Here is a 25,405-nt window from a genome sequence, read left to right as displayed (position 1 = left end):
TTGCTTTGCAGGCTTCTGCTCAGCTACACTCCTGGGGTTTCCCTTAACCATTTTCCCATGTTGCGTGAATCTTAGCAGGAAGTATTTAAGCAGGTCAGCGCCAAGTCATTCTTCCTTGAATTGTATGTCAAATTCCTGGCCTTCTGGCCTAGTCCCTGTGATTAGGTCATTCTTTTGATGTATTTCAGACAACATAGGCCTAGTACCTAACTTTGCTCTAGTCAGTTTCCTCGCCTAGGGAAGGTCACCCTAACCCTAGACTCCAGTCCCAAGAAGTGGGGGGCGGGGGGCTGTTATAGGTGTTCACAGACTTACTTGATGCCAATGGGCACCTCTGATTCTTGAGTTTATTATTCCTTAGATTCCACATTATTGGGCCATCTTCAGCACATAGAGGAAGATACTGTGAAGTCATACAGACCTGGGTGAAGAGCTCACTGGTTCCTCTCACTTGCTGCCTAACCTTAACCTGCACGTTAAGCCTTATTTCCCACACTAGAAAAGTCTGAGGATCGGGGCGCCTGGGTGGCGCAGTCGGTTGAGCGTCCGACTTCAGCCAGGTCACGATCTCGCGGTCCGTGAGTTCGAGCCCCGTGTCAGGCTCTGGGCTGATGGCTCGGAGCCTGGAGCCTGTTTCTGATTCTGTGTCTCCCTCTCTCTCTGCCCCTCCCCCGTTCATGCTGTGTCTCTCTCTGTCCCCAAAATAAATAAACGTTGAAAAAAAAAATAGAAAAAGAAAAGTCTGAGGATCATCCTACTCCCATTAAGATTGTTGAAGACATTAAATGAGAGAATGTATACTAAGCATCCAGGATAGTTCCTGCATAGAAATACTAGCTCTATTCTCCATGCCCTATTACCTTGTCTCTGATCCCACAGTAAACAGCTTTCTTTGCATTGCCAACTGGTTTTACTCTTTCCTTTGCGCAAACTGACCCTCATACATATGAACCTACATCTGTCTCTGGCATCACCTACCCCTGCCTCTCTCATACTTTGATACTTCCCTTTGGCCCACTCAAAAACTAAGTCTAGTTTTAAACAGAGAACCTTTCTAGTCTTCCCAATCCTGCTACAAATAAGTCGGGTCAAATCAGTACTTAGTTCCACATGCCATCTTTTTTTTTTTTTTTTTTTTTTTTTTTTTTTTTTTTTTTGGCAGAGAGTATTTTCTAGCTCAAAGATGTCTTCTGGTAAGAGTGATGAAAATGAAATAGATAATTGGGCAAGTTTGCTTTGTCATCTGTCAATATTACACCATCAGCCCCAAGCATCCTGCCTATGCCTTCCTTGTTCTTTTCTCACTCTTTTTCTCAGAGTCCCTTTAATGTCTTTAACTTTTTTTGGCAAGGCCTATCCCATCCCATGCTTTAATCTTCCTCATATCTTTTATACAAGTCTGTGCTGCAGTTCTGTATTTGTTCTTGATTGAATGTCCCTTTGTCCAACTTCTCTGAAAATCTTGGCTTTCCAGGGCTCCTTGTGTACCACACGATTAGCCCTTTGCTCACTATTTTTACTCCTGTAAATTATAAGTTACTTAAAAGCAGGAGCCATTTGTATATTTCTTTCATTTTTCTCCATCACATCTAGCATACTGCCTTACATGAAACAGACCTCAGCAAAATCTTATTAACCCACTTTATTTTTGTTATTATATGCTCCGGTAATTCTTAGTGCATTTGTTAAAAGCATCTTTAAAGCTATTCTTTCTCAAACATGTGGAAATGCAAACTTCTTTCCCATAAATGGCCCTAAATATTAAGGCTGACTGTACATTAATTACCATTTTTAAGTACTTAAGCAAAAGAGAGCTGGGAATTCTAAACTCTATCTCCTATACTATGAAGAAAGATGTTCAGTGGCATTTTACAGTTTTTGAGCAATTAGAAAAAACTAAGGGGCGCCTGGGTGGCTTAGTTGGTTGAGCATCCAACTCTTGATTTCTGCTCAGGTCATGATCCCAGGGTCGTGGGACTGAGCTCCACTTCGGGCTCTGCTCTGAGTGTGGAGCCTGCTTGAGATTCATTCTCTCCCTCTCTCTCTCTCTCCACCCTGCTTCCCTGCTCACCCACTCGTACTCTCTCTCTCTCTAAGAAAGAAAGAAAGAAAGAAAGAAAGAAAGAAAGAAAGAAAACAAAACATAACTGTAACTTCAATTTTGGTCTTATTGTTAATTTCTCAATTAGGGTTTAGAGAGGAATAAATCTGTGGGACAATAAACTCAAGAGGCAGGACTCACAATTGAACTAAATTTATAGACTTACTAGGCTGTAAATATAGTTACGCATAGGCCATAGGTGATATATGAGGAATTTAAAGACAATGAACAATATCTGTACTTATTACATATATATTGAATGCTGCAGTTTTCAGGTCACAAAAGAATTACCTGTCATTTGGGGTCAGTTTGAAAGAGATTCTTTGCATTTTAGAAATATTTATTTATAGGTTTTTAGGAGTGACTACTGATTGTTATCAATCAGAAATGAGGATGAATTACCCCTGAACTAGGAATGGAAACAAAATTTAGTAAGAACTTGTCCATAATTTTCTATTATGGTATTTATCCAGTTTTTCTTTATATCTGCAGTTTTGTTAAACACACTGCCTTGGGTGCTTAAAAAGTGTTTGTGGTTGTTGGTACCCTGGTGATTTTGCCACTGTCTCTTATTCAATCCCTTTTAAAGATATACAACCTGACTTGTTTACTAGTAAGCACTATCTTGATTATTTCATTTGCTTCTTATAGCCTGAAAACTCTAAAACCAATATCTATATCTATATCTGTATCTATATCTATATTTATAAATATATATATCTACTTGAGATATATATATAATATATATGCACACAGTAAATATATATATATATAAGTATATGTTTACTTGATATATATGTATAGTATATATGTACTTGATATATATGTGTCTATATATATGTGTAGACACACACACATATATATATACACACACACATATATACATACACAACATACATACATACATGTGTATATATTACTTGATAGATACATCTACTTGCAGTGAGAGTAAAACTTCCTTATGTTGCTTGGAAAGTAAATTTTTAATATTTCAGAAATAGGGATGGTGAAGGACATAGAGCTTCTTTCAATGTTTGTCTGCCCTTTAGAACTAAACATGTCCTGATCTATCCCAGTCTGGATTAGCTGACCCTCCTATGTGCTGCTACAACTCTTTGTGTTTTTCTCCACCACAACACTTACCATAATGTGTTATGGGTTTTTTTTTTAAGTTTATTTATTTTATAAAAGAGAAAGAGACAGAGAGAGAGAAAATCCCAAGGAGGCTGCATACTGTCAGTGTAGAACCTGACATGGGCTCGACGTCACGAATCATGAGATCATGACCTGAACTGAAATCAAGAGTTGGACACTTAACTAACTGAGCCGCCCAGGTGTCCCCTGCTATGGTTTTATATTTACTTGTTTATTTATTTATTTTTTTACAGTGAGAGCCCACTGGGGATAGAGGATGTGTGTTTCATCCCTGGTTTTCTTAGCAACTATCAGATGTATGTAGTAGCCAGTCACTCAATAATGATGAATGAATGGATGGATAAATAAGTTACTTTACTTTTAAATTTAGCCAATCCCTCAGGCTAATAATGTTACACATATAGACACAGACCTGCATAATTTTCCGGACTTAATCATTAGTAATATGTTGCTCACCCCACCAGGCATACCTTCTTAAACTGCATCAAAGTATCACAGAAATCAGAATGGGAAAGCATGATCTAGTGCCCTGCGTAGCTATATTTTAGCAACTGGGTTCGTATTTGAAACATGGAGACCTTGTAGGTAATGTACACAACAGTGTTTTGGAATAAACTTTATTTTTTAGAACAGTTTTAAGTAGTACAGAGTTTCCATATGCAAGTACCAAGTTTTTCCTATTATTAACATCCTACATCTGTCTGATACGTTTGTTGTAATTAATGAACTGATATTGATACATTATCTTTAATTAAAGCCCATGATTTATACAGATTTCTTTAGATTTAATCTAATGCGTTTTTTTTTTTTTCCCCTGAGGATCCCATCGAGGGTACCACATTACATTTAATTGTCACGTCTCCTTAGGACGCTCTTGGCTGTGACAGTTTCTCAGGTTTTGCTTGTTTTCATGATCTTGGCCATTTTGGGTATACTGGTCAGGTACTTTGTAGAATGCCCCGCTGTAGGAATTTGTTTGATGTTTTTCTCATGGTTAGACTGGGGCACAAGTGGAGTTTTTTTTTATAAGGATCTAACATGGTGGTTATCAACTTTTTTCTGCTTCCATGTTGTACACATGTGCGGCACACACCCATGAGTAACATCTCCCACTAGATGACAGATGGAGGGGTGGAGGCACAGTGTTAGGAGCACTTCGAAAACTTTCTGGATGTGCATATAGATAGTCTAAAAATGTGCCACTCCCTGTTCCTGTTTAGAAGAGCCATATTTGGGTTTTAGAGTTTAATGAAATAATGGTCCTATAGTACTTTGCTCTCTGGAAGACAGGTGAAACTCTAGAAGGCATTATAACAAGAAAAGAAACTGTAGAGATATTCAGAATAGGAAATCATTGACTACATAAGTATCATTTAACTTCTGAGCAGACTCAGGAAAGAGGCTGTATTATTAAACTTATGAAAAATTACAAAAATACAGAAAAGTTGAAAGATTAGTCCATTGAACATTCATGTACACATCATTACCCAGATTCAACAATGGCTAACGTTACTGTACTGTCTTCATTCATCTCCATCTTCTCTTTTTTTTCTAAATCTTTCAAAGCAAGTGCTGATGTCATAATGCTTCACTTTTAAGATATTTATTTATTTATTTTTAAAAATAATGCTTCACTTTTAAAACCTCAGCATGTGTCTTCTAAAAATGAGGACATTCTTCTATAAAACTACAATATCGTATCACACCAAAGAATATGAATGTTTTCTTAGCATCATCTAATGCCCAGGTTATATTAAAATGTCCCCAATTATCCCCCAAACTGTCTTTTATAGCTATTTTTTTGGAATCAGGATCAAGGTTCATGAATTGTGCTTGGTTCTTTTCGTTCTTTAATTTTTTTTTTTTTTTATTTGAGAGAGAGAGCAAGAGAGAGAGCACATGAGCAGGGGAAGGGCAGAGGGAGAGAGACAGAATCTTAAGCAGGCTCCATACTCAGCACGGAGCCCGATGTGTAGGGCTGTATCTTACAAACTTACTTGGCTGGGGCGCCTGGGTGGCGCAGTCGGTTGAGCGTCCGACTTCAGCCAGGTCACGATCTCGCGGTCCCTGAGTTCGAGCCCCCCGTCGGGCTCTGGGCTGATGGCTCAGAGCCTGGAGCCTGTTTCCGATTCTGTGTCTCCCTCTCTCTCTGCCCCTCCCCCGTTCATGCTCTGTCTCTCTCTGTCCCAAAAATAAATAAACGTTGAAAAAACTTACTTGGCTGTGGGAACCCTGCAGTCCCCAGAATATTTCTTAGTGTTACTGCTCCACAGAATCACCATCAATGGGATACCTCCCACACTTGATACATCTGTCTTTGTTCAGGAGCCTTGAGGATAGGCGACCCTCCCTACCCCTACCTTTGAGGGATGGGACTTTTATGTACCTTGGCAGGTTGATGAAGAAAACAAGTTGGGATAGGTAATTTCTTTCAGGACCCCAAATAAATTGCATAGGACAAATGGTCTATAGCCTTCATCACCATAGAAGCATCCAGAGCTACTGCTAAATATTTTACTAATATCCCTTCTTTTGTTAAAAAATTTTTTTTTCTCATTATTCAATTTTTTCCTGTAAGTATATAAAGTTTTGGGAAGCAGGCTCTTTCAGTTCCTGAATTTGTAAGAAGGAAATTATCCCCTAGAAAAAAAAGTATGGGTACTGGCTGAATATCTGGGTAACACACAAGTAGTATGCAAATTAAATTTTGTGTATATAAAGGTACACAGTATCATCAGGATTGGGGGTGGGTTTTGAACAGCATTTTGAAGAAAAAGGGAGAGAACAGCAGACATGATCATGGAGCTAGACAAATATTGGTGGTAGTAGGAAGCAGAGTTGTTAGGTTGGAGAATATATTTCTTTTCACAGAAATGAGGGTTTAAGGATAAGTGCAGTGTTAAAAACAACCAACAGAGCAGCTTAGGTTTGATATGAAAAGTAAAGGTCTACTTCAGGTACTAGGGTATCTGCAAAGGAGAAAAAGGCGGAGGGAGCCCCACAGTCATTGCCGACCAATGCTAGCAGGGAGCTGGGTGTCTTTCTTCAAGATATTTTCTTTCGGAATTTCTCTCCCCCTTGACTTGGGATAATACTCTCGTAGGCTTCCCTTCTAACTCTCTAGATGCTCTTCAGTCCTATTATTGTCAATAAACGAGTAAAATAATTATTCATAGTTACAGCTAACAGCTACATGGGTTATTAGGCACTAAGAATTGTGGCCAGCATTTTGTTATCTCCTTTAATGAACCCAACCCTGTGAAGTAGTTATTCTTATCAACCCCATTAAAATGAGAAAACTTAAGCCCAACAGTACGTTGTCACAGAGATAATAGACTGTAGAATCTATGCTCTTAATTACCATGCATGGCGCTTGTCACTAAAATTTTGGCATTATTCAGACGTGTGGCCTTCATCCCTTTCTTCTCAAGGTCAAATACTTGTGTTTACAATTTCTTTAACCTTTCCTTACAGATCGTATGCCTTATAGTGTTTTTATTCTTGCTGATTTCTTGATGTACCTTTTAAAACGTTGCATTTCCAAACTAGAGACTCCTCTAAGTAGGCCAGGAAGAAATACACAGAAATGATGTTAGTATACTTCTCATTGGATCCTATCAGCTGGGGCACAGTTTTGATTTGTCCCATTACCAATGGCCTTTAATCACTTAAGATGGTGTCTGCCAGACTCTCTCCACTGTAAAATTACTCTATTTCCCTTTATAATGAGCAAGTATTTTGTGGGGACATAATCTGAAAGTATGTAAATATTCCAATCTTTTTCAAATTATCAATTTATGTTATTTACCTCTGTATGGTTTCCTGTGCTATTCAATAGGTTATAATACATTATTATCATTATTTATTTATTTATTTATTTATTTTAATTTTTTTTCAACGTTTATTTATTTTTGGGACAGAGAGAGACAGAGTATGAACGGGGGAGGGGCAGAGAGAGAGGGAGACACAGAATCGGAAACAGGCTCCAGGCTCTGAGCCATCAGCCCAGAGCCCGACGCGGGGCTCGAACTCACAGACCGCAAGATCGTGACCTGGCTGAAGTCGGACGCTTAACCGACTGCGCCACCCAGGCGCCCCTATCATTTTTTATTTTGAAGCTGGATTTGTCAAAGATTTGGCCAGTGGGACCCAAGTTGGCCTGTGTCCATTTGACATGCCCCATTATTCTTTGAGCGTGTCCTTATTTTCTGGCACAGCTAGAGGCTCCAGGCTCATCCTGTACTTCTCTTCTCCAGTCCTGAAATCAGCCAATTTGCCAAAAAAGAAAAATAAGGAGAATGGTAGAGAAGCCAAGATCCGGGGGCACCCGGGTGGCCCAGTCTGTTAAGCATCCGACTTCGACTCAGGGCATGATCTCACAGTTCTTGGGTTGGAGCCCCGTGTTGGGCTCTGTGCTGACAGCTCAGAGCCTGGAGCCTGCTTGGGATTCTGTGTCTCCTTCTCTCTCTGCCCCTCCCCCGCTTGTGCTCTGTCTCTCTCTCTCTCAAAATTAAATAAACATTAAAAAAAAGAAGCAGCCAAGATCTGGACTAGATGTACTCATTGTTTTGTTTTGTCACTACTCTCAGTGTCGACAGAGTATATACTACTTAAACACCTATATAAATAATTGACACCTCCATTGTCAGTCCACTACCAAAAGGCTCATTCTAGTTTTCTTTCCATATATTTGTAACTCTCTTCCTTAATAGTGAGACATATGATTCCCATTTCCCTTATTTACTTATTGGATCAATACTCTTATATATAACCAATCTCCCACCACCAATATTGCCCCCTCTTCTGCTTGGCTGCTCTCTTCAACCTACCCAGGCTGATTTCCCAAGGTCAGATAGCCCCTCAGCAGGGAGAGGAGAGCACCCTGCACCGGACCAGTTCCCTGTGTGGATGCCCTTCTTACCCCAAATCCAACATGACAGCTCTGGCTGCCTCTCCTTCCCTTACACTCGGCTGTGCTCTCCCCTAACAACACACATCCTCTACAATGTACTTTTAAAAATACATTATCTGGCAGACCCTGGGTGGCTCAGTCAGTTAAGCATCCAACCTCGGCTCAGGTGGTGATCTCCCAGTTCGTGGGGGCTCTGTGCTGATCGCTCAGAGCCTGGAACCTGCTTCGGATTCTATGTCTCCCTCTCACTGCCCCTCCCCCGCTCGTGCTCCGTGTCTGCCTTTCAAAAATAAGTAAACATTAAAACAAATTTAAAAATACATGATCTCTTTTGCTTGTTATGAAAACTCTGTGAGGTATTATTATCCATAATTTTTCTTTGAACATATCTCCAAGGGATCTAGTTGAAGAGAAATGGAGTGACTCGCCCAATGTTGCACAGCTTATACATACGTAAGGTCTGAGTGTGGGGCTTCCACTCCATGATGCCTCTAGACATATGCCAAAATTACAGTAACTTTTTTCCTTTTTCTCCGGTATAAATGTTTCGAACGCATTCACTTTGTGGTCAACTCTGATTTCCAGGTGTTTCTTTGCCTGCAAAATACGTGCCAGGTAGTGGTGTGGAAGAAAAAGGATTGGCGCATAATCAAGAAACTGAAAGTTTAGCTCTAGCTCGGATCGGTGAGACTTCAGGCAAATTACTCACTTTCCTCGGTTATAAAAAGTAGGTTGGATCTGCGATTCTCTGTCGGGCTGGCTGAGATGGGAGCCATAGGGCTTTCCCCATGATAGAAATTACTACGAAATTCAGCTACAAATATCTGATTCAATAATCCTTAACGTGCCTTCCAATTCGCGTAGTTATGATTCCAAAGCATTCTTTCTCTATTCAGTACTTGTTAGCTGTTTTTATTCTTATCAATCTCACCTTTCATTCAAAAATATTTATTAATGGCCTGTTACGCGCCAGGTACCGTATTGTCTGTTTTTTTTTTTTTTGTAGTATTCCTTTCCCGAGGTGTCACTGTCATTTAGAATTTTATCCCTGTCTTCCGAACTTGGGACTCGAAAGCATTCGCATCTACGTCGTGTTATTTATAACACGCCAGAGTCCTTTGCAGTCCTTTCTCCACCCAGCACACTTCACGCTGGTCCCTCTCGGCTCGCTGACATTAATGAATTCCTCTTGAGAACCACCTCCTTCACCTATCAGCGGCTCCATCAACACTAATTCCCTAGCTGGTCGGTGGGAATTGGAGTGGGACGTTTTCGGGTCTCAGGAACTCCCCAGCACACTCGGGCACCTCGGCAGGGCTTGGCGTGCTGTTAAACCCTCGGCTCCGGCCCGCAAAGGTCGCAGGGAGGCTGCTAATTGCCTAAGGATTCTCCCCTCGTCGGGAGGTGGCCCTGGCGGGGCTCTAACTTCCTCGGTTTCCCTTCCCGGCGCACAGACGCAGCGTGTGCCGCTCTCCACTGCGCAGGAACTTCCCCGGCCTCAGCTCGCACTCAGAAACGCCGAAGCCGGCTTTTCGCACGCTCCCGCCGTCCTCCTCCTGTGGCCGCGCTCCCTGCGCCGCCGCGCGTGTCCTCAGGGAGCCTCTGCCTCCCTCCGCCTCCCCCGCCCCGAGTGCCCTTCAGCGGGTGCCCCCCCCCGCCCCCCGTAGCGCCCCCGCCCGGCCGACGCGAGGGGAGCGGGGCGCGCGCGCCGGCGGCGGGACGACGTGCGCGAGACGCACGGCCCCGCGCGGAGCGCCGGAAGGAGCCGGGCCGGAGCCTCGCGCGTCGTGCGCGCGCCGCCGCCCGCCCCCAGGCCCCGGCAGCGACCTCGCGCGCGCGCACTGAGGCGCCGCCGCCGCCGCCGCCGCCGCCGCAGCCGCCGCGGCTGCTGCTCCGGCTGCTGCAGGAGGCGGCGCTGGCTGGCGGCTGCGCTCGCTCCAGTCGGCGAGCGGAGCAGCGAGCGAGCGTGTGTGTGTTTTTTAAAGATGGCCGGAGCGGCGGCGGCGGTGGCCGCGGGAGCAGCAGCTGGAGCCGCCGCGGCAGCCGTGTCGGTGGCGGCTCCGGGCCGGGCCTCGGCGCCCCCGCCGCCCCCGCCGGTGTACTGTGTGTGCCGGCAGCCGTACGACGTGAACCGCTTCATGATCGAGTGCGATATCTGCAAGGACTGGTTCCACGGCAGGTAAATAAACCCCCTCCAGCCCCGCCGCCGCCGCCGCGGACGGCCACGGGCCAACCGCCGCCGCCGCCGCGCCGGCCGCCCGCGCCCCCCTCCGCCCGGCCGCGGCGCCGAGCGCCGAGGGGCCCCAGCTCCGAGCCCCCGGCCCGGGCAGCGGGGCGCGCGGGGCCCCGGGCTCGCCGGGCGCCGGGCGGGCTGAGGGGGGCTGGTGGGATCTCCCGGCCGGGAGAAGAGTCGCCACAACAAACGGGAACAAAGGGGGCCGGCCGAGAAGTTGGCAGGGGGAGACCGGGGCGAGGGGACGCGGCCGGGGCAGGCGCCGGCGGAGGCGGCGGGCGGAGCGCCGGCGGGGCCCGCCGCCCCTCGCGGCGCCCGCAGCCCGGCCGCCGCCCCGCCCGCCCGGGGCTCCGGCCCGGAGTCGCCGCCCGGCCGGCCGCCCTGCTCGGCTGGCCGCAGCGCCTTCCTTCCGGGCGGCGACCGGCTCGCCCCAGCTCAGGGTCTCCAGAATTTGCCCTCTTCCCCTCCCCCTCCGCGGTCCCCGTCGCGCCCCCTTCCCCGGTCTTTATCAAACTTCCTCGGCCGCGGGACACTGGGACGGGGGCGTCGGCAGCGCCAGCCCGGCGAGGCTCCGAGGAGTAAACAGAGCAACAGATGAGGCACTCTCGGGGACTTAAAAGATGCCAGTCGGAAGTTTGGGGCCGGGGGTCCCGGGCGGGGCGGCAGGTCGGCTCTGACCGTGCCCCCCACCCGCCACCCCAGCACACCCGGTCCTGGCGGGGGTGGAGTGGTCAGCGGGGCCCGAACGACAGCCTCTGGTCCCCAACCCCCTGAGTCGCCCCCGCGCCGCAGCTCAAACTTTACAAAGAGTGAAATTTCCCGTCGCTCAAGGGGCCGGCGACACCCGGACGGCCGGGGGCTCGCATCCGGGGGGCCTGGTGCGGGCGAACTTTGGCCGGCCGGTGGGCACTTTGGGTCGGGTGGCGGGGGCGGCGAGAGTCGCCCTCTGCCTCCGCAGCCGCCTGCGTTTCGGGTTTGACGTTTGTGAGAGCTCGGGCCGCCTCCGCCGCCAAGCCGTCGACTCGTGTGTTTTGTAATCAAAGTGTGAGGCTAATAAAGGGCGGCGCCACAGCCTCTTGACTCCGGCGTGGGAGGGATTCGCAGGCATTTAAACAAAGAAACTAGTTGGGGTTGGGCTCCCAAAGTCCTTATTTGGGTGTTGTGGCAAAGCCTGCGGTCACCTTTAGGTGAAGCAGGTTACGCGAGCACCGTTTGGTGTTGTATCTTAGCGAGAGTACGCTCACGGCTAATAGCAGATATGGTGACTGTGATTGTAGGAAGTGTCCTTTGATTGACAGCAGGACATTTAAATACAGCCTCCGCTCCCCCTCCCCAATTTTACAGAAACACTGCACGACCAGGCCAGATGTCTTAGTCTCCCTCTACTGGCCCTGGGAGAGAAAACCGCTTCTGTTACAGCGTTCTTTACAGTGTTTAGAGCTAGGTACAGTTAGTTTTACTTAATCTTCAAGTAGTTTTATTTAATCAGGTTGCACAATTCTGACGGCGACAACAATGACCACCCCCCCTCCCCTGCCAAATTGTCACTGTAAAAGAGGGACAGCGTCTTAATTTTGTATATCAGGTAATCTTTCACAGTCTGGTCTATGCTAAGGGAATATTATTACAACTTTGGAACATGTAATTAAGAATAAATTATCCAACGTTCTTTTTTTATTATTCCAAAGCGATTTTTTTCTGTATTTTGATTATATGTAAAGCCGAAATTTGAACATACCAAATTTTGCCAGTTCTATTTCTATATCCTCTGTTCCCATAACATATTCTAGGCAACCGGAGTAGATTATCCAAAAATCTAGGTTACATATAGAATAAAACCAGGATCCCTGGTGATTATGTAAATAGTTACTTTTTTCAAAAAACTATTTTAGCTGCATAAGAAATTTGTTCTATTGTGCGATGTAGAGATGTGATACATTAATAAATTTTAGACTAGAATTTTCTTAAATCTTAATTTAGGCAATTTAACACTATAGCCATGAAAAGCTGCAGGTAGGTTATGGAGAATTTTGTGACATTTAAGTATAAATTTGAAAACAGAAGTTTGAAGGGAAAATAAAGAGGGCATATATTGAAGGAGGGAGAGTGAGACCAAAACATAAATTTATCACATAAATTTGTGTGATTTCATATCTGTGGAAGTGACTCTGAAATGTTTTGTTTTGTTTTTTGACCAGCAGTCCTTGAGAATTTTAATGTGGTTTAGATGTCACAAGTTAGAAAATTTAGTAATAACGCCCTGCCATGCAAAAGCAACATCTTCTTAGCAAATTTCTTAATCAAGTATGGGTAATTTGGCAACATTTGAGAAAATAATGTTTATTGTACCATAAAAATGAGTGGTGGTTTTCTTGAACACCTCAAAATATTCTTTATTAATTATTAAACAAATATCATTTGCTGAAGTGAGAATTGGCCACTCAAATACTAAGGTACAGTTTTAATCTTCATGCTCCGCTTTCTTTTGGTTTCCAGGGGTGGTCTGTCTGCAGAGGAGGAGGGAGTGGGAGGGCTGATACAGAGAATTACCTTTACCAGGATAATTTTTTGATGATTTTATTTCTTCAAGTAGAAGAATTTTTTGAACTCAAGGGATCAGTGTTTTGGTATAAATTTGAGTTTACTCTATCTGGAGTTTCTGACATCTGGAAATCTGAAAAGTTTTTGCCCTCATTTAGCCTGACAGGGAAAGAGAGGCCCTTCCTTCATGCATTTCAGCCAGGCTGCAGAGTGGGTGGAACCAGCTTCCTCCACGTTTGAAGCTGTTGAACTACCGTATCCTTGGTGTTCAGGAATTCTTTCACTCCTCCTCTGGCTAAGCCTTTTTTCTAAGTGGGCGGGGAAAAGAACACTTGCCAGGGTACAATGTGTAATTGATATCCTAAGGATGGTGAGCTGAAGAATTAACAGGATTTTCTCATGAAGGTTCCTTCCAGCCTAGAGATGGAGTTCTTCCTCTCGGGAGTCCTTGGTGGAAGTAAGACAATGGAGATCTTTCCTGATAATGTCTCACCCCCTAATCTCTAGGCTAGAGGTCTTTCACATAGTACTCTTAATTTCATCCTATACAAAACTGCGTCACTGCCCTAATTAAATTGGATTATATCTTCTGTCTCCCCATAAGAATGTAAACACCTTTGTTTACTAGTCCTTTTAGTGTTGTATTCTCTTTGATTGACAAAATCAATATAGAAAAAAATGGGGAGTACAGAAAAATATCAAGAATACGAAAGTACCCATGTCTTCCAGGGATTACCACTATTTTAACATTTAAGGTATATGCATAGATTTAAAAAACTGGAATTCATTTTATTCATTCCACTGTTAACTTTGCTAACATATATTTTTTCCTGTGTCTGTAATGTTCTTTAAAAACAGTTTCAGTGGCTGCATAATGTTTAATTTCATAGAGGTACAATATGTTTTAACATCATTCCCCTTTTAGTTTTTTACCTTATTTACTGCTACTACTTGCAGTTCCTAATGATGGATGGTTGGCGTCCTTCTAAACCATTGTGAGCATTTCTAATATGTCCATAGAATAAATCACATGCGTTAATACATGCAAAACACTTAGAAGTCTGGCACTTGTAAGTATCCGATAAGAAATTTCCTTGAAGTAGAATTATTAGTCTCAGGGCACAGATCTTTTCAAGCTTCTGGTGCCTGTTGCCACATTGTCCTCCAGAAAGGTTATTCCAGTTTAGACTCTCACCAGCACTGCCCACTTCTAGTTCCCTGTGTCATCCATAGTCTAAAGTATTATTAAACCCTTCCCCCAGAACCAATCAAACATGTTGCCAGTCTGCAGATAATATTTCCACCAGAAGACATACCGAAGATTGTTTGCAGCTGTACTATTCATATTATCTCCAAACTGAAACAGCCTGAATGTCATCAACAGTGGATTTGATAAATTGTGGTATATTCATAAGACAGAGTGCTACCCAATGATTAAAAAAGGAATGCACTATTGATGCATGCAATAACATGGGCAAATGTCACAGATACAAAGTTGAATAAAAGAAGCCAGGCACAAAAGCGACTACTGTTTGAACCTAGTTATATGAAGTTCAAGTACAGGAGTAGTTGGGTGAGAGAAGTCAGACTGGTGCTTACCTCTCTGGGGCTATTTACTGAGAGGAGACCCAACCAGGAGAGCTTCTGAAGTTCAGGAAATGTTGTGTATCTTGATCTTGGGTGGTGGTTACATGAATGTACGCAGTTGTAAAAATTCACTGAGATGTATGTGCACTGGAGATCTTTCTTTTTAAGTTTACTTATTTTGAGAGAGAGAGGAAGGGAGAGAGGGAGGGAGAGAATATGAATGAATGAATGAATGAATGAATATATACTGGGCAGGCTCCACATTGTCAAGGGCAGAGCCTGCCCAGTGTAGGGCTCGAATCCACCAACTAACTCGGAGATCATGACCTGAGCTGAAGTCGGATGCTTAACCGACTGAGCCCCTTGGGCTCCCCTAAATAATTGCCTTTCTTTTTTTTTTTTTTTTAAACTTGAGAGAGAGAGAGAGCGCACATGCACATGAGTGAGGGGCAGAGGGAGAAAGAGACAGAATCTTAGACAGGCTCTGAGCTCAGCGTGGAGCCCAACTTAGGGTTCTATCCCATGACCCTGGGATCATGACCTGAGATGAAGTCAAGAATCAGCTGCTCAACCAACTGCACCACCCAGGCGCCCCCTGCACTGGAGATTTTTTAAAAACGATTTTATTGTTGAAGTGTACTTCAAAATTTAAAAAGTTAATAATTTGCCAATTTGGTAGCTGATGTATGGTATTTTGCGATTTTTTTTCTTGTCCCCGTCTTTAATGGGATTGCCGCCTGTGTTTTATTGTTAAGTATGATGTTGGCTTTGGCTCGGGGTTTGTGGTATGCGTGGTGCTGTTCTTGGTGCTAGGAGTATAGCAATGAAGAAGATGTTCCTTGCTCTCTTGTAACTTATATTCTAGTGGGGGAAGATAGATAAGTATATATTACAAAAGAAAAGGAAATTGACCAAGGAAAAAAAGAAAGGCTGGGAAGTAGTATAAAAGGCCGCTTTTATATGGTGTGATTATGGAAGGCCTTGAGGAGACATTTGAACACAAGAATATTTTTGATTTTGCTCAGGTATATTTTGAATAGAGGAGTAAACGATTTGACTTAACCTTTAAAAGCTTCGTTCTGGCTGCTATGTGGAGAATAGACAGAGAGGCAAAGGTGACAGGCAGACCAGGAAGACGGCTGTTGTAATCATCCAGGTGAGAGGACTTTAAAAGTTGGAATCAGTTTTGGTAATTTTCAGATGTCATAAAAGAATGAATGAAAAGCTTCGTTTACGAGAAAAGAAAAATTTTATCTACAATAGTGCTATTTGGTAGCAGTTTCTCAGGTCCTCACCTGAAGTCATCGGAGTCCTGGAATTCACTCAGACACTATTGAATGCTTTATACCAAGTGCTAGGCACTGTTGTGTTAGATGTATTAATTAGCTCATCTATTTCTCATAGTCACCTTGCTGGGTAAGGGTTATTGTTATCCTTATTTTACAGATGGGATCTGAGGGTTAGAGAGGTTACTAACTCTTCCAGCGTCCAAAGCTAGAAGGTCTTAGAGCTAGCATCTGAATTCAGGTGAGCTGACTCCTGAGCTCGCTCTCTTGACCAGTAGTGGGCGGTATTGGGTTTCTTCCCCCTAGTCTGTCTTTATCCTGGGATGGGGTGAGGGGGGGGCATTGGTGGAATAGATGCAACAGTTTCCAGAGAGATACATCTATAAACATTGTACTTTTGTTTTTGTTCTTTATTAAGTTATTGTCTTTGGCATGAATATATTAAAAATGGTCATAACTGCTTTGGGAGTAGCACTTATAAAATATTTGAGAAGTTTTATAACTTTGTTTTCATGCTTGTTATAATGGGTTTCTTATTTTTATTTACTTCTTTATTTCTTGTTACTTTATTACTTTTTACATTAGGGATAAAAATTATTTTTAAAATTTATTTTATATATCTTCTTAAAGGTGAAATTACTTTTAGTGTTACGACATAAACTTACTAGGTGAACGTGTATTTCCCTATAAGAAAACGAAAAGCCCATTTGAGGAACTTATCAATATCTTTTTTTTCCAAAGTTTTATTTATTTATTTTGAGGGAGAGTGAGCATGCATGCGAATGAGTGTGTGTGTGGGGGGGGTAGGGATAAAGGGAGGGAGAGAGAATCCCAAGTGGGCCCCAAGCTGTCAGTGCGGTGCCTGACTCAGGGCTTGAAATCAAGAACTGTGAGATCATGACCTGAGCTGATATCAAGAGTCAGATGCTTAACCAACTGAGCCACCCAGAAGCCCACCCCCCCCCCCGCCCCGCCACTTTCTTTTTGAGATGACAGTTTATCATAAGAAAATATATGAGCATTCTTTTCATGTGTTTGACTTATAAAAGTGAATATATGTGTACTTGATTTTGCTATTGAACAAAATCTGTTTTGATGTGGGAGTCATCTCAGGCTGCTTGGAGGCAGTGACATAGTTCTCTCATCAACTTTTTTTTTTTTTCTTTTTTTTCTTTTTTAACTCTCAGTTTGGGGAAGATTTCTGCTTGGTATGCTCTCATATCCTGTGTTCTTAGGTATGAAATTGATTTTACTGAATATCCAAGGGGAAGAATGCCTTTATATTTGATCTGAAATGGGGATTTAAGAATAATGGAACAGGTGTAGAGGAATTTGATTATAAAGCAAGCTTTACTTGGTTTGAGCAATTCAAACCCCACAATAATTTGCACAGCTTTTGAACAGTTGACCAGTGTTGATCTTGCAGCTGCTACCAAGTTTCTGATTCTTTTTGGAATTGACATTTTGTTACTATAGTGATTGTTTACTTTTCCATTAATATTATTAGTATTATACTTTTCCATTAATTATGGTGTGAATTAATAGAAACTTGGATGATTTTTGTGTGTGTTTCTGTGAGTCCTGGTTCCTTTTATTGGAGACTGGTTTTTAGAAATGAAGGTCTGGCATTAGATGGGCTTTTTGCTTGTAGGCGTTCTCCATGACAAAGCTAGGAAATTTATTATGCATACACAACTGTATTTGTTTCTGTTCCATCTATCTGTATGTTTTAAAACCTACGAGTTTTCATAATCATAACTTTGATGCTAATCTAATACTACAGAGTTCAGTTTAGCCTTCTCCCTTTCCTTACTTTTAACTTTTTTGTCCAGCAGTGGGTTGGACAGTCTAGCTCTTATTATCTGCAATATAGTTATGTTTTCTTCCATCCTAGTATGTACATAAAGTAGTTCTAGAATTGCTAAACCACACTGTTGTAATAGATTTACTAACTAAATTATAGCATTTGTTTGTGGTTCTTTTTGTTTTTAGTCTTATACCTACAATATCTTTAGCTTTATAATACCAAATATGTATCTATAATATCTAGCCTATACTTTCTAGCTATCTATAACATCTAGTCAAACACTGTTTTCCACACTTAGGTTCTGTTCTTTTGTCCCCCAATTTAGTGTGTCATGTCATTTATTTGTAATACAGTTGGGTTTATACGTTACTATTTGTGTTGGATTTTGGTTTCCTCCCACATCCTGGTTGGTTTAATTGTTGGTTTATACTTTGAGTATGTAAAGTATTACCATGATTCTGAGAAGTCAGAGTTACGTGAAAAGGTCTACTCAGAAGGGTCACACCCTGTTCATCTCTCCAGTACCTTTGCATCTCTTTTCCAGCTACCTCTCTTTAGTTTCTGATTTATCCGTTGTGGAGTTTTTGTTTTCCCACAAAATGTGGGAAGATTAATGTGTATTTTCTTGTATCTATTTCCTTTACACACAGGGTGGCTTATGGTGAGTATTCTTTGTTTTTTTTCACTTAAGAATACATACTGGAAATCATTCCATGTCTGTTCATAGAGCTCTTCCTTACTCTTTTTAACAGCTGTATAGTACTCCTTTGTGTGGATGTTCCCTGTTTTATTCATCCATTCTCTTGTATATGGGCAGTTAGATTGTTTATAGTATTTTGTGATTACAAATGGCTACCAAAAAAGTATAACCTTGTGCATATGTATTTTCATATTGTTGGAGGTATATTCAGGTTAGATTAGCAGAAGTAGGTTAACTTGGTCAAAAGATAAGTGCATATATTGTTTGTTAAGATTACCAGATTTCCCTCCAGAATTGTTGCACCATTTTGCAGTTCCACCAGCAGGATATGAGAGTGCATCTTTCCCCATGTTCTTGCCATCAGAATGTTGTCATGTTTTTTAATCTTTGCCAATCTGATAGGTGAAAAATAGTATCTCTGTGTGTTTCCCTAATTATAAATGAGTTTAAACAACATTTCTTATGTTTGAGGGCATTTTCTTTTTTTGAAGATTGTTTATAACTTTTTCTGACTCTGTCAGGTTTTTGGAGCTCTTTACATTTTAGGAATGTTAGCCCTTTGTGGCATATGTAAATATTCCTTCCATGGTCATAGTTATTTTTATAATTTTGCCTGTGGTGATGTTTTTTATGCCATGCAAATGAATACACACACACACACACACACACACACACACACATCACATATATAGTCTTATTTACCAGTCTTTTATTGGTTCTGGATTTTGAGTCATAATTAGCAAGCTTTTCTCTACCCCAAGGTTAAAAAGGATTTTAACGGTTTTCTTTGAGAACTTGTATGGTTCTGTGTTCTTTTACATTTAGATCCCTAATACATTTGGAAGTTATTCTTGTATATGGTATGAAATAGGGATATAGTTTTATTTTTTTCTAAATAAATTTTCCTGTCGCAGCACTATTTATTGAAAAGTTCTTGGGGCGCCTGGGTGGCTCAGTCGGTTAAGCGGCTGACTTCGGCTCAGGTCATGATCCTGCGGTCCGTGAGTTTGAGCCCTGTGTCGGGCTCTGTGCTGACAGCTCAGGGCCTGGAGCCTGTTGCGGATTCTGTGTCTCCCTCTTCCTCTGACCCTCCCCCGTTCATGCTCTCTCTCTCTCTCTCTCTCTCTGTCTCAAAACTAAATAAATGTTTAAAAAAAAAAAAAAAGAAAAAAGAAAAGTTCTTATTTGCCCCGGTAATTTGACATGCTACCTTTATCAGATATTGAAATTCTCTGTATATGTGAATCAGTTTCTCCCCTTTCTGTTATTTTCCGCTGATCTGTTTATCTACTCTTATACCACTACCATACTTTTAAGTATGGCTTTTATTGTATGTTTTAAAGTCTGGTAACACCAGTCCCAGCCTTGCAGTTAGTTATTTTCAGTGTTTTTCTGGCTATTCTTGGGGATGTATTTTTCCATATGAACTTCAGTAGCAACTTGTCTAATTTAATTAAAAGCTTGTTGATTATTTGAAAGCAAGAAACAGACTCTTAATTATAGACAACTGATGGTTACCGGAGGAGGGTGGATAGATTAAATAGGTGATGGGGATTTAAGGAGTGCCCTTGTTGTGATGAGCATTGGGTGATGTATGGAGTTGTTGAATCACTACATTGTATACCCGAAACTACTATAACACTGTATGTTAACTAATTGGAATTAAAATTAAAAGTTAAAAAAAAAAAAGGCTTGTTGATATTTTACTGGTATTACATTGAATTTCTAAATTAGGGAGAATGGACATTGTAATCCCAAGAACAGGGATGTCTCTTTATTTAGGTCTACTTAATGTGACTATCAGATACGTTTAAATGGTTTTTTTTTCTGAAGATTTTGCAAGTTTATAAGTTTATTCCTATATATTGTTTTCTTTGTTACTGTTGTAAATGGGCTTTTCTCTATCATTTGCTTGCTAATTGGTTATTGGTTGTATATATGAAGATTTGACTTCGGGAGTTACTTTTATTTCCAGCTATTTTACTAAAAGAATTGTTTGAGTTCGTTGTATTATCAGTTCACTAGAGGTTCCTATCATACCTATTCTGCCTCTAAATGAATTCTCTTATCTAATTGTACAGGCTTATCCCACTTGCAATATTAAATAGTGGTGGAGATAGTGGACATCCTTTCTTTGTTCTTGATTTTAGTGGAAAGGCCTCTGTTTCTTCATTAAATTAGATACGCTTTAGGCATAATTTATCCTATTAAGAGTCTCTTTAGGTTTTTTTTTTTTTAATGTTTTTATCGTGAATGAATATTGAATTTGTCAAAAGACTTCTTCAGCATCTATGAAGAGAACCGTATGCTTTCTCTCTTACATCTGTTAATATATACATAACATATTTTTAAGTGTACCTTATCATTGGCTGGCTGGGAAGAATAGCCTTGTGGGAAAATATTCTTCACTACAGTGTTCACTAGTGGATATTTAAGTTGTATTCCTGTGATGCTTTGTACCTAAGTTTAAAAATATTATTCTTATGTGGGTCTTGAGAAACTCAACAGAAAACCATGGGGGAAGGGAAGGGGAAAAAATATAGTTACAAACAGAGAGAGGGAGGCAAACCACAAGAGACTCTTAAGTACAGAGAACAAACTGAGGGTGGAGGGGGGAGTGGGGAGAGGGAAAATGGGTGATGGGCATTGAGGAGGGCACTTGTTGGGATAAGCACTGGGTGTTGTATGTAAGCCAATTTGACAATAAATTATATTTAAAAAGAAAGATAAAAATATTATACTTATCTAAATTTTAAAATACCACTGCTTTTGGTCATTTTTAGTATTAAACAAAATTGACGAATCGAAGCGACATAAAGGAACAGATATACACTGAGCAACTAAATGAATATAATAGGAATCTCTAAAGCATTATTAATGATTCAGGAATATCTCTAAAGCAGCATTTTCTAATCTGTGTTTTGTGAACCCCCGGGGTTTAAAGTATCCTGGGAGTTTCTTTTAATTTGTATTGGAAAAAGAGGAATAGCGTGTGTGTGTGTGTGTGTGTGTGTGTGTGTGTGTGTGTGTGTGTTTAATGCATTAGTTTGAGTGCCTCTGAGTGACATTCATGGGATAGTTAGTGGAAATCAGTTGAATGTTTCCAAGATTGAGTTACTGGGTTGGCTTGTCATTCAGCTGAGTGCTGCTAGTTACCATGATGGTCTTGACTTTAATTTTTGTTTTTTCTAGAGAAGATTTCAAACATACACAAAAGTAGACCGAATAATATAATGTGCTCCCAGGTAACCATCACTGTGCTTCAGTGATTATCAATTCATGACCAGTCTTGTGTCATTGAACTCTCCCTCTTCCCTTGCATTTTTTGTATTAAGATTTAAAAAAACTTTTAAGTAATCTCTCGCTCAAAACATGGGACTTGAACTTACAACCCCGAGATCAAGAATTGCATGCTCTACTGAACCAGCTAGGCGCCCCTGCATTTAGTTATTTTGAAGCAAATTCATGACAAATCATTTGTGAATATTTTAGCATGTGTATCTGTAAGATAAGGCATCTTATAGAAAAATACCGTATCACAACTAAAAATAATTGACAATTCCTTAATTTCATGAAATAGTCATTGTTCAAATTTTCACTTGTCTCAAAAATGTCATTAACTTTTTTTTTACTGTTTGTTTGAATCAGGATCCAAATATAGTCCACAAGTCTTTTAATCTGTAGCAGTAGTTCTCAACTGGATAGGTTTTGTTCCCCACCAGAAGATACTTGGGAATATCTAGAAACACTTTTGGTGGTACCGGGGTTTGGGGCCGGTGGACAGACAGGGGGAATTGCTGCTGGAGTCGAGTAGGTAGAGGGCAGGGATGCTGTTAAACATCCGTGCACAGCACGGCCCCCACGAGAAAGAATTATCCATCCCTAAGTGTCACTAGTGCTGCTTTTGGAAAACCCTCATCTACAGATTTTCCTCATGTCTCTTATTTTCCCCTTGCAATTTGTTTTTGGTCAACAGTGCTCTTTTATCCTGCAAAGTTTTCCACTTTCTGGATTTTGCTTATTACATCCCTGCTGCATCTTTTAACATATTCTTCTCTTTCCTGTAAATTGGTAGTTGAATCTAGAGAAGCTTGATCAGATTCAGTTTTTTCCCTTCAAGAATATTTTATAGGGGTGCCTGGGTGGCTCAGTCCGTTAAGTGTCCAACTGTTCAGTTTGGCTCAGGTCATGATCTCGTGGTTCATGAGTTCAAGCCCTGCATCGGGCTCTGTCCTGACAGTGCGGAGCCTGCTTGGGATTCTCTCTCTGTCTCTCCCTCTGCCTGTCTCTCTTTCAAAATAAATAAATAAACAAATTTAAAGAATATTTTATAAGTGGGAGGTATAGTCTTCCATCAGGAAGCATAAAATGTTTGATTTCTCTTTTTGTCATGTTTACTGCCATTGACCAATGTCAGTATCCATTCATTTATTTATGAGTGGTTCCAAAATGATGATAATTTACTTACGTAATTCTTTTTTATTTACTAGTTAGAATACTTCCGTAAAGAGAAGATTTTTCTTTATCTACCCCTTTGGTTACCTAGTGGTACAGTTTGTATAGGAGAGGCGGAATTAACTGTTTCTTTCCCTTTATCACTAGTTTTGGAATTAATCGGCTTATTAGCATTCTTTATTGATTATTCGTTAAAGAATTATTTTAATGTATAACATTTATCAGCTTTAAGCAATATAGGGAGGTAAAAAGATGAATACAAGAAAGGGTTCATATCTCCTTTGACCACATACCCTGTAATTAAAAAAAAACAAAACAAAAAAAATCTAGTGAGAAATTCAAGCAATATAGAAAGATGAAAAAATGAGAAGTGAAAATCTCTTGTCTCCTTCCTACAGTTCACTTCTCCAGCAGTAAACAACATTGACGATTTTGAGTCACCATCCAAGAAGGCGGACATCATACAGTACAGATGATTCTATACTGTGCTTTTTTTTTTTTTAATGTTTATTTATTTTTGAGAGAGAGAGAGTGTGAGACACAGAATCTGAAGCAGGCTCCAGGCTGTCAGCACAGAGCCTGATGTGGGGCTTGAACTCACGAACGGTGAGATCATGACCTGAGCTGAAGTCGGATGCTTAACCAACTGAGCCACCCAGGTGCCCCTGTACTGGCTCTTTTTCATTTATTAAAATATCCTGGAGGTTGAGGAGAGCTTTTTGTAACAGCATAACAGGTATCTCATTCTTCTTAAATGGCTGCATAGAATTCCATTCTGTGAATTTCCCATAATTAACCTGGTTCTCTGATGATGGATTCTTCATCTGGTTTCTCCGTTTCTTTTCTTTCTTTTCTTCTTAGTACCTAACTGTGCTGTAGTATGTGTTATTTTTGTATGTTTATCTTTATTCTTGACAAGCATTTGGGTAGCCTTAAGATAAGTTCCTAGTGTTACACATTTTTAAATTTTTTTTATCTGTAGTCATATTTTATTTAAAAAAATTTTTTTAAGTTTATTTATTTAGAGAGAGAGAAAGAGAACAAGCTGGGGAAGGGCAGAGAAAGAGGGGGACAGAGGATCCAAAGCGGACTCTGCTCTGACAGCAGAGAGCCCTATGTAGGGCTCGAACCCACAAAATACGGGACTGTGACCTGAGCCGAAGTCAGATGCTTAACTGCCTGAGCCAGCTGGGCGCCCCTGTAGTCATATTTTAAAATTTATGTTCTAAGGGGAATGTTGAGCACAACCAGGAAGCAGAAGGAACAGTGATACTAAAATATAAGTTTGGTGAGCTTAACCCTACTAACTATGCAAATTTAACATACTAATTTACCAAGGCAGTAAGTTGCATTCATCAGCTAATTCTAATACATCAAAATCAATATTAGAGAACATACAACGACATATCCAAATTGTATTGTATTATGGGGAGGGGGAATAAAACATTTTCAGAATGTTTTGTGAAGAAGTGCAGAACTTCTCTTCCTTTGTAATTTAGAAGTATAGTTTTCCTTGAGCTCAAAACACAGGCATTTCAAATATCTAATATTGATTCCCATTTATCAGTTAGCAATCATAACAGCCTGACATGTGCAGTAAATTATGACCTTGTTCAAGTTGGGAGAACCTATACCATTGTAGATAATTTGGTGGTTTTTTTTTTTAAATTTTTATTCATGTTTGTTTATTTTGAGAGAGAGAGAGAGCATGAGCAGGGGAGGGGCAGAGAGAGAGGATCCTAAGCAGGTTCCATGCTGTCAGTGCTTAGCCCGTCATGGGGTTCCATCCTGTGAACTGTGAGATCATGACCTGAGCAAAGTCAAAGGCTTAACCAACTGAGCCACCCAGGTGCTCCAATTTGGTGTTTTTTTGTTTTTTTTTTATGTGCACAAGCTGTTGTCAGATAAGCAGTTACTATTTGACAAAGAAATTGGGATAATGTCCACTGTGGTCCTTTTGATTTATATAGTGTTTTATGGATACTTTAGTATTAACAAATATAAAAAAGAAAATTAAATGGTCCTGGGGATCTGCTTGGAGGTCCTGGAGATATTCTTACTGCTCAGGAACTCCACAGACTATTTAAAAAACAATAGCAAAAACAAAACAACAACAACAAAAAACAAACCCAACAACTCCACATGAACAAAAGTCAGAACCGAGTGAGTTTGGATAGCATCCTAATTTAGTAAGTGACAAAGTGTGGGACAAGGCACCCTGGAAGCAGAGGCTTTCTGGCCAGTTCCCATCAATGACGTCAGAAACTTTCTGTGGCCTTCTGGGGAGGCCACATCAGAGCCTTCTCCCCCCAGAAACTGCTTTGTGGGTTCATGGGTTTTTCTTCTTCTCTGTGAGCTCCCACACTGCCTCACCTATCACATCACACACACTATATTGGAGACATGTGGTCAGTCCTTTTTACTTCATTGCTTTCTGAAGGAATTGTGGGGTATAAATAGTTTCATCTGCAGATTAGAGGAATTTGAGTCTTTTTACTTAATTTAACTTGTCACAGATATGACTCATATTTCTCTCTTAGAGTCTTCCCTATTTCAGTACTTTTTTAAGGCTGATTTTTTGTGTGCCTGGTTCTTTGAGTCACTTTCTTTTTTTTGCTAGGCTGTCCT

General features: G+C 41.3%; 1 protein-coding gene across 1 annotated transcript in view; it reads left to right on the top strand.

Moving 5' to 3' along the window:
- Positions 1-10,138: 10,138 nt before the first annotated feature.
- Positions 10,139-25,405, top strand: part of KDM7A (lysine demethylase 7A) — an 82,589-nt gene continuing 67,322 nt past the window's right edge. The window contains exon 1 of the mRNA XM_047095729.1: positions 10,139-10,347. Coding sequence (XP_046951685.1) covers positions 10,154-10,347 — 194 coding nt within the window. The 5' untranslated portion in view covers positions 10,139-10,153. The remainder of the gene's footprint in view (positions 10,348-25,405) is intronic.

The sequence above is a fragment of the Lynx rufus genome, unplaced genomic scaffold, assembly GCF_022079265.1.
Source record: "Lynx rufus isolate CCGP_SWC_20201006 ecotype Redwood Valley unplaced genomic scaffold, mLynRuf1.p SCAF_4, whole genome shotgun sequence".
Classification (NCBI taxonomy): Eukaryota; Metazoa; Chordata; class Mammalia; order Carnivora; family Felidae; genus Lynx; species Lynx rufus.
The sequence above is the reverse complement of the archived record's forward strand: the minus strand, read 5'-3'. Positions and strand labels throughout refer to the sequence as shown.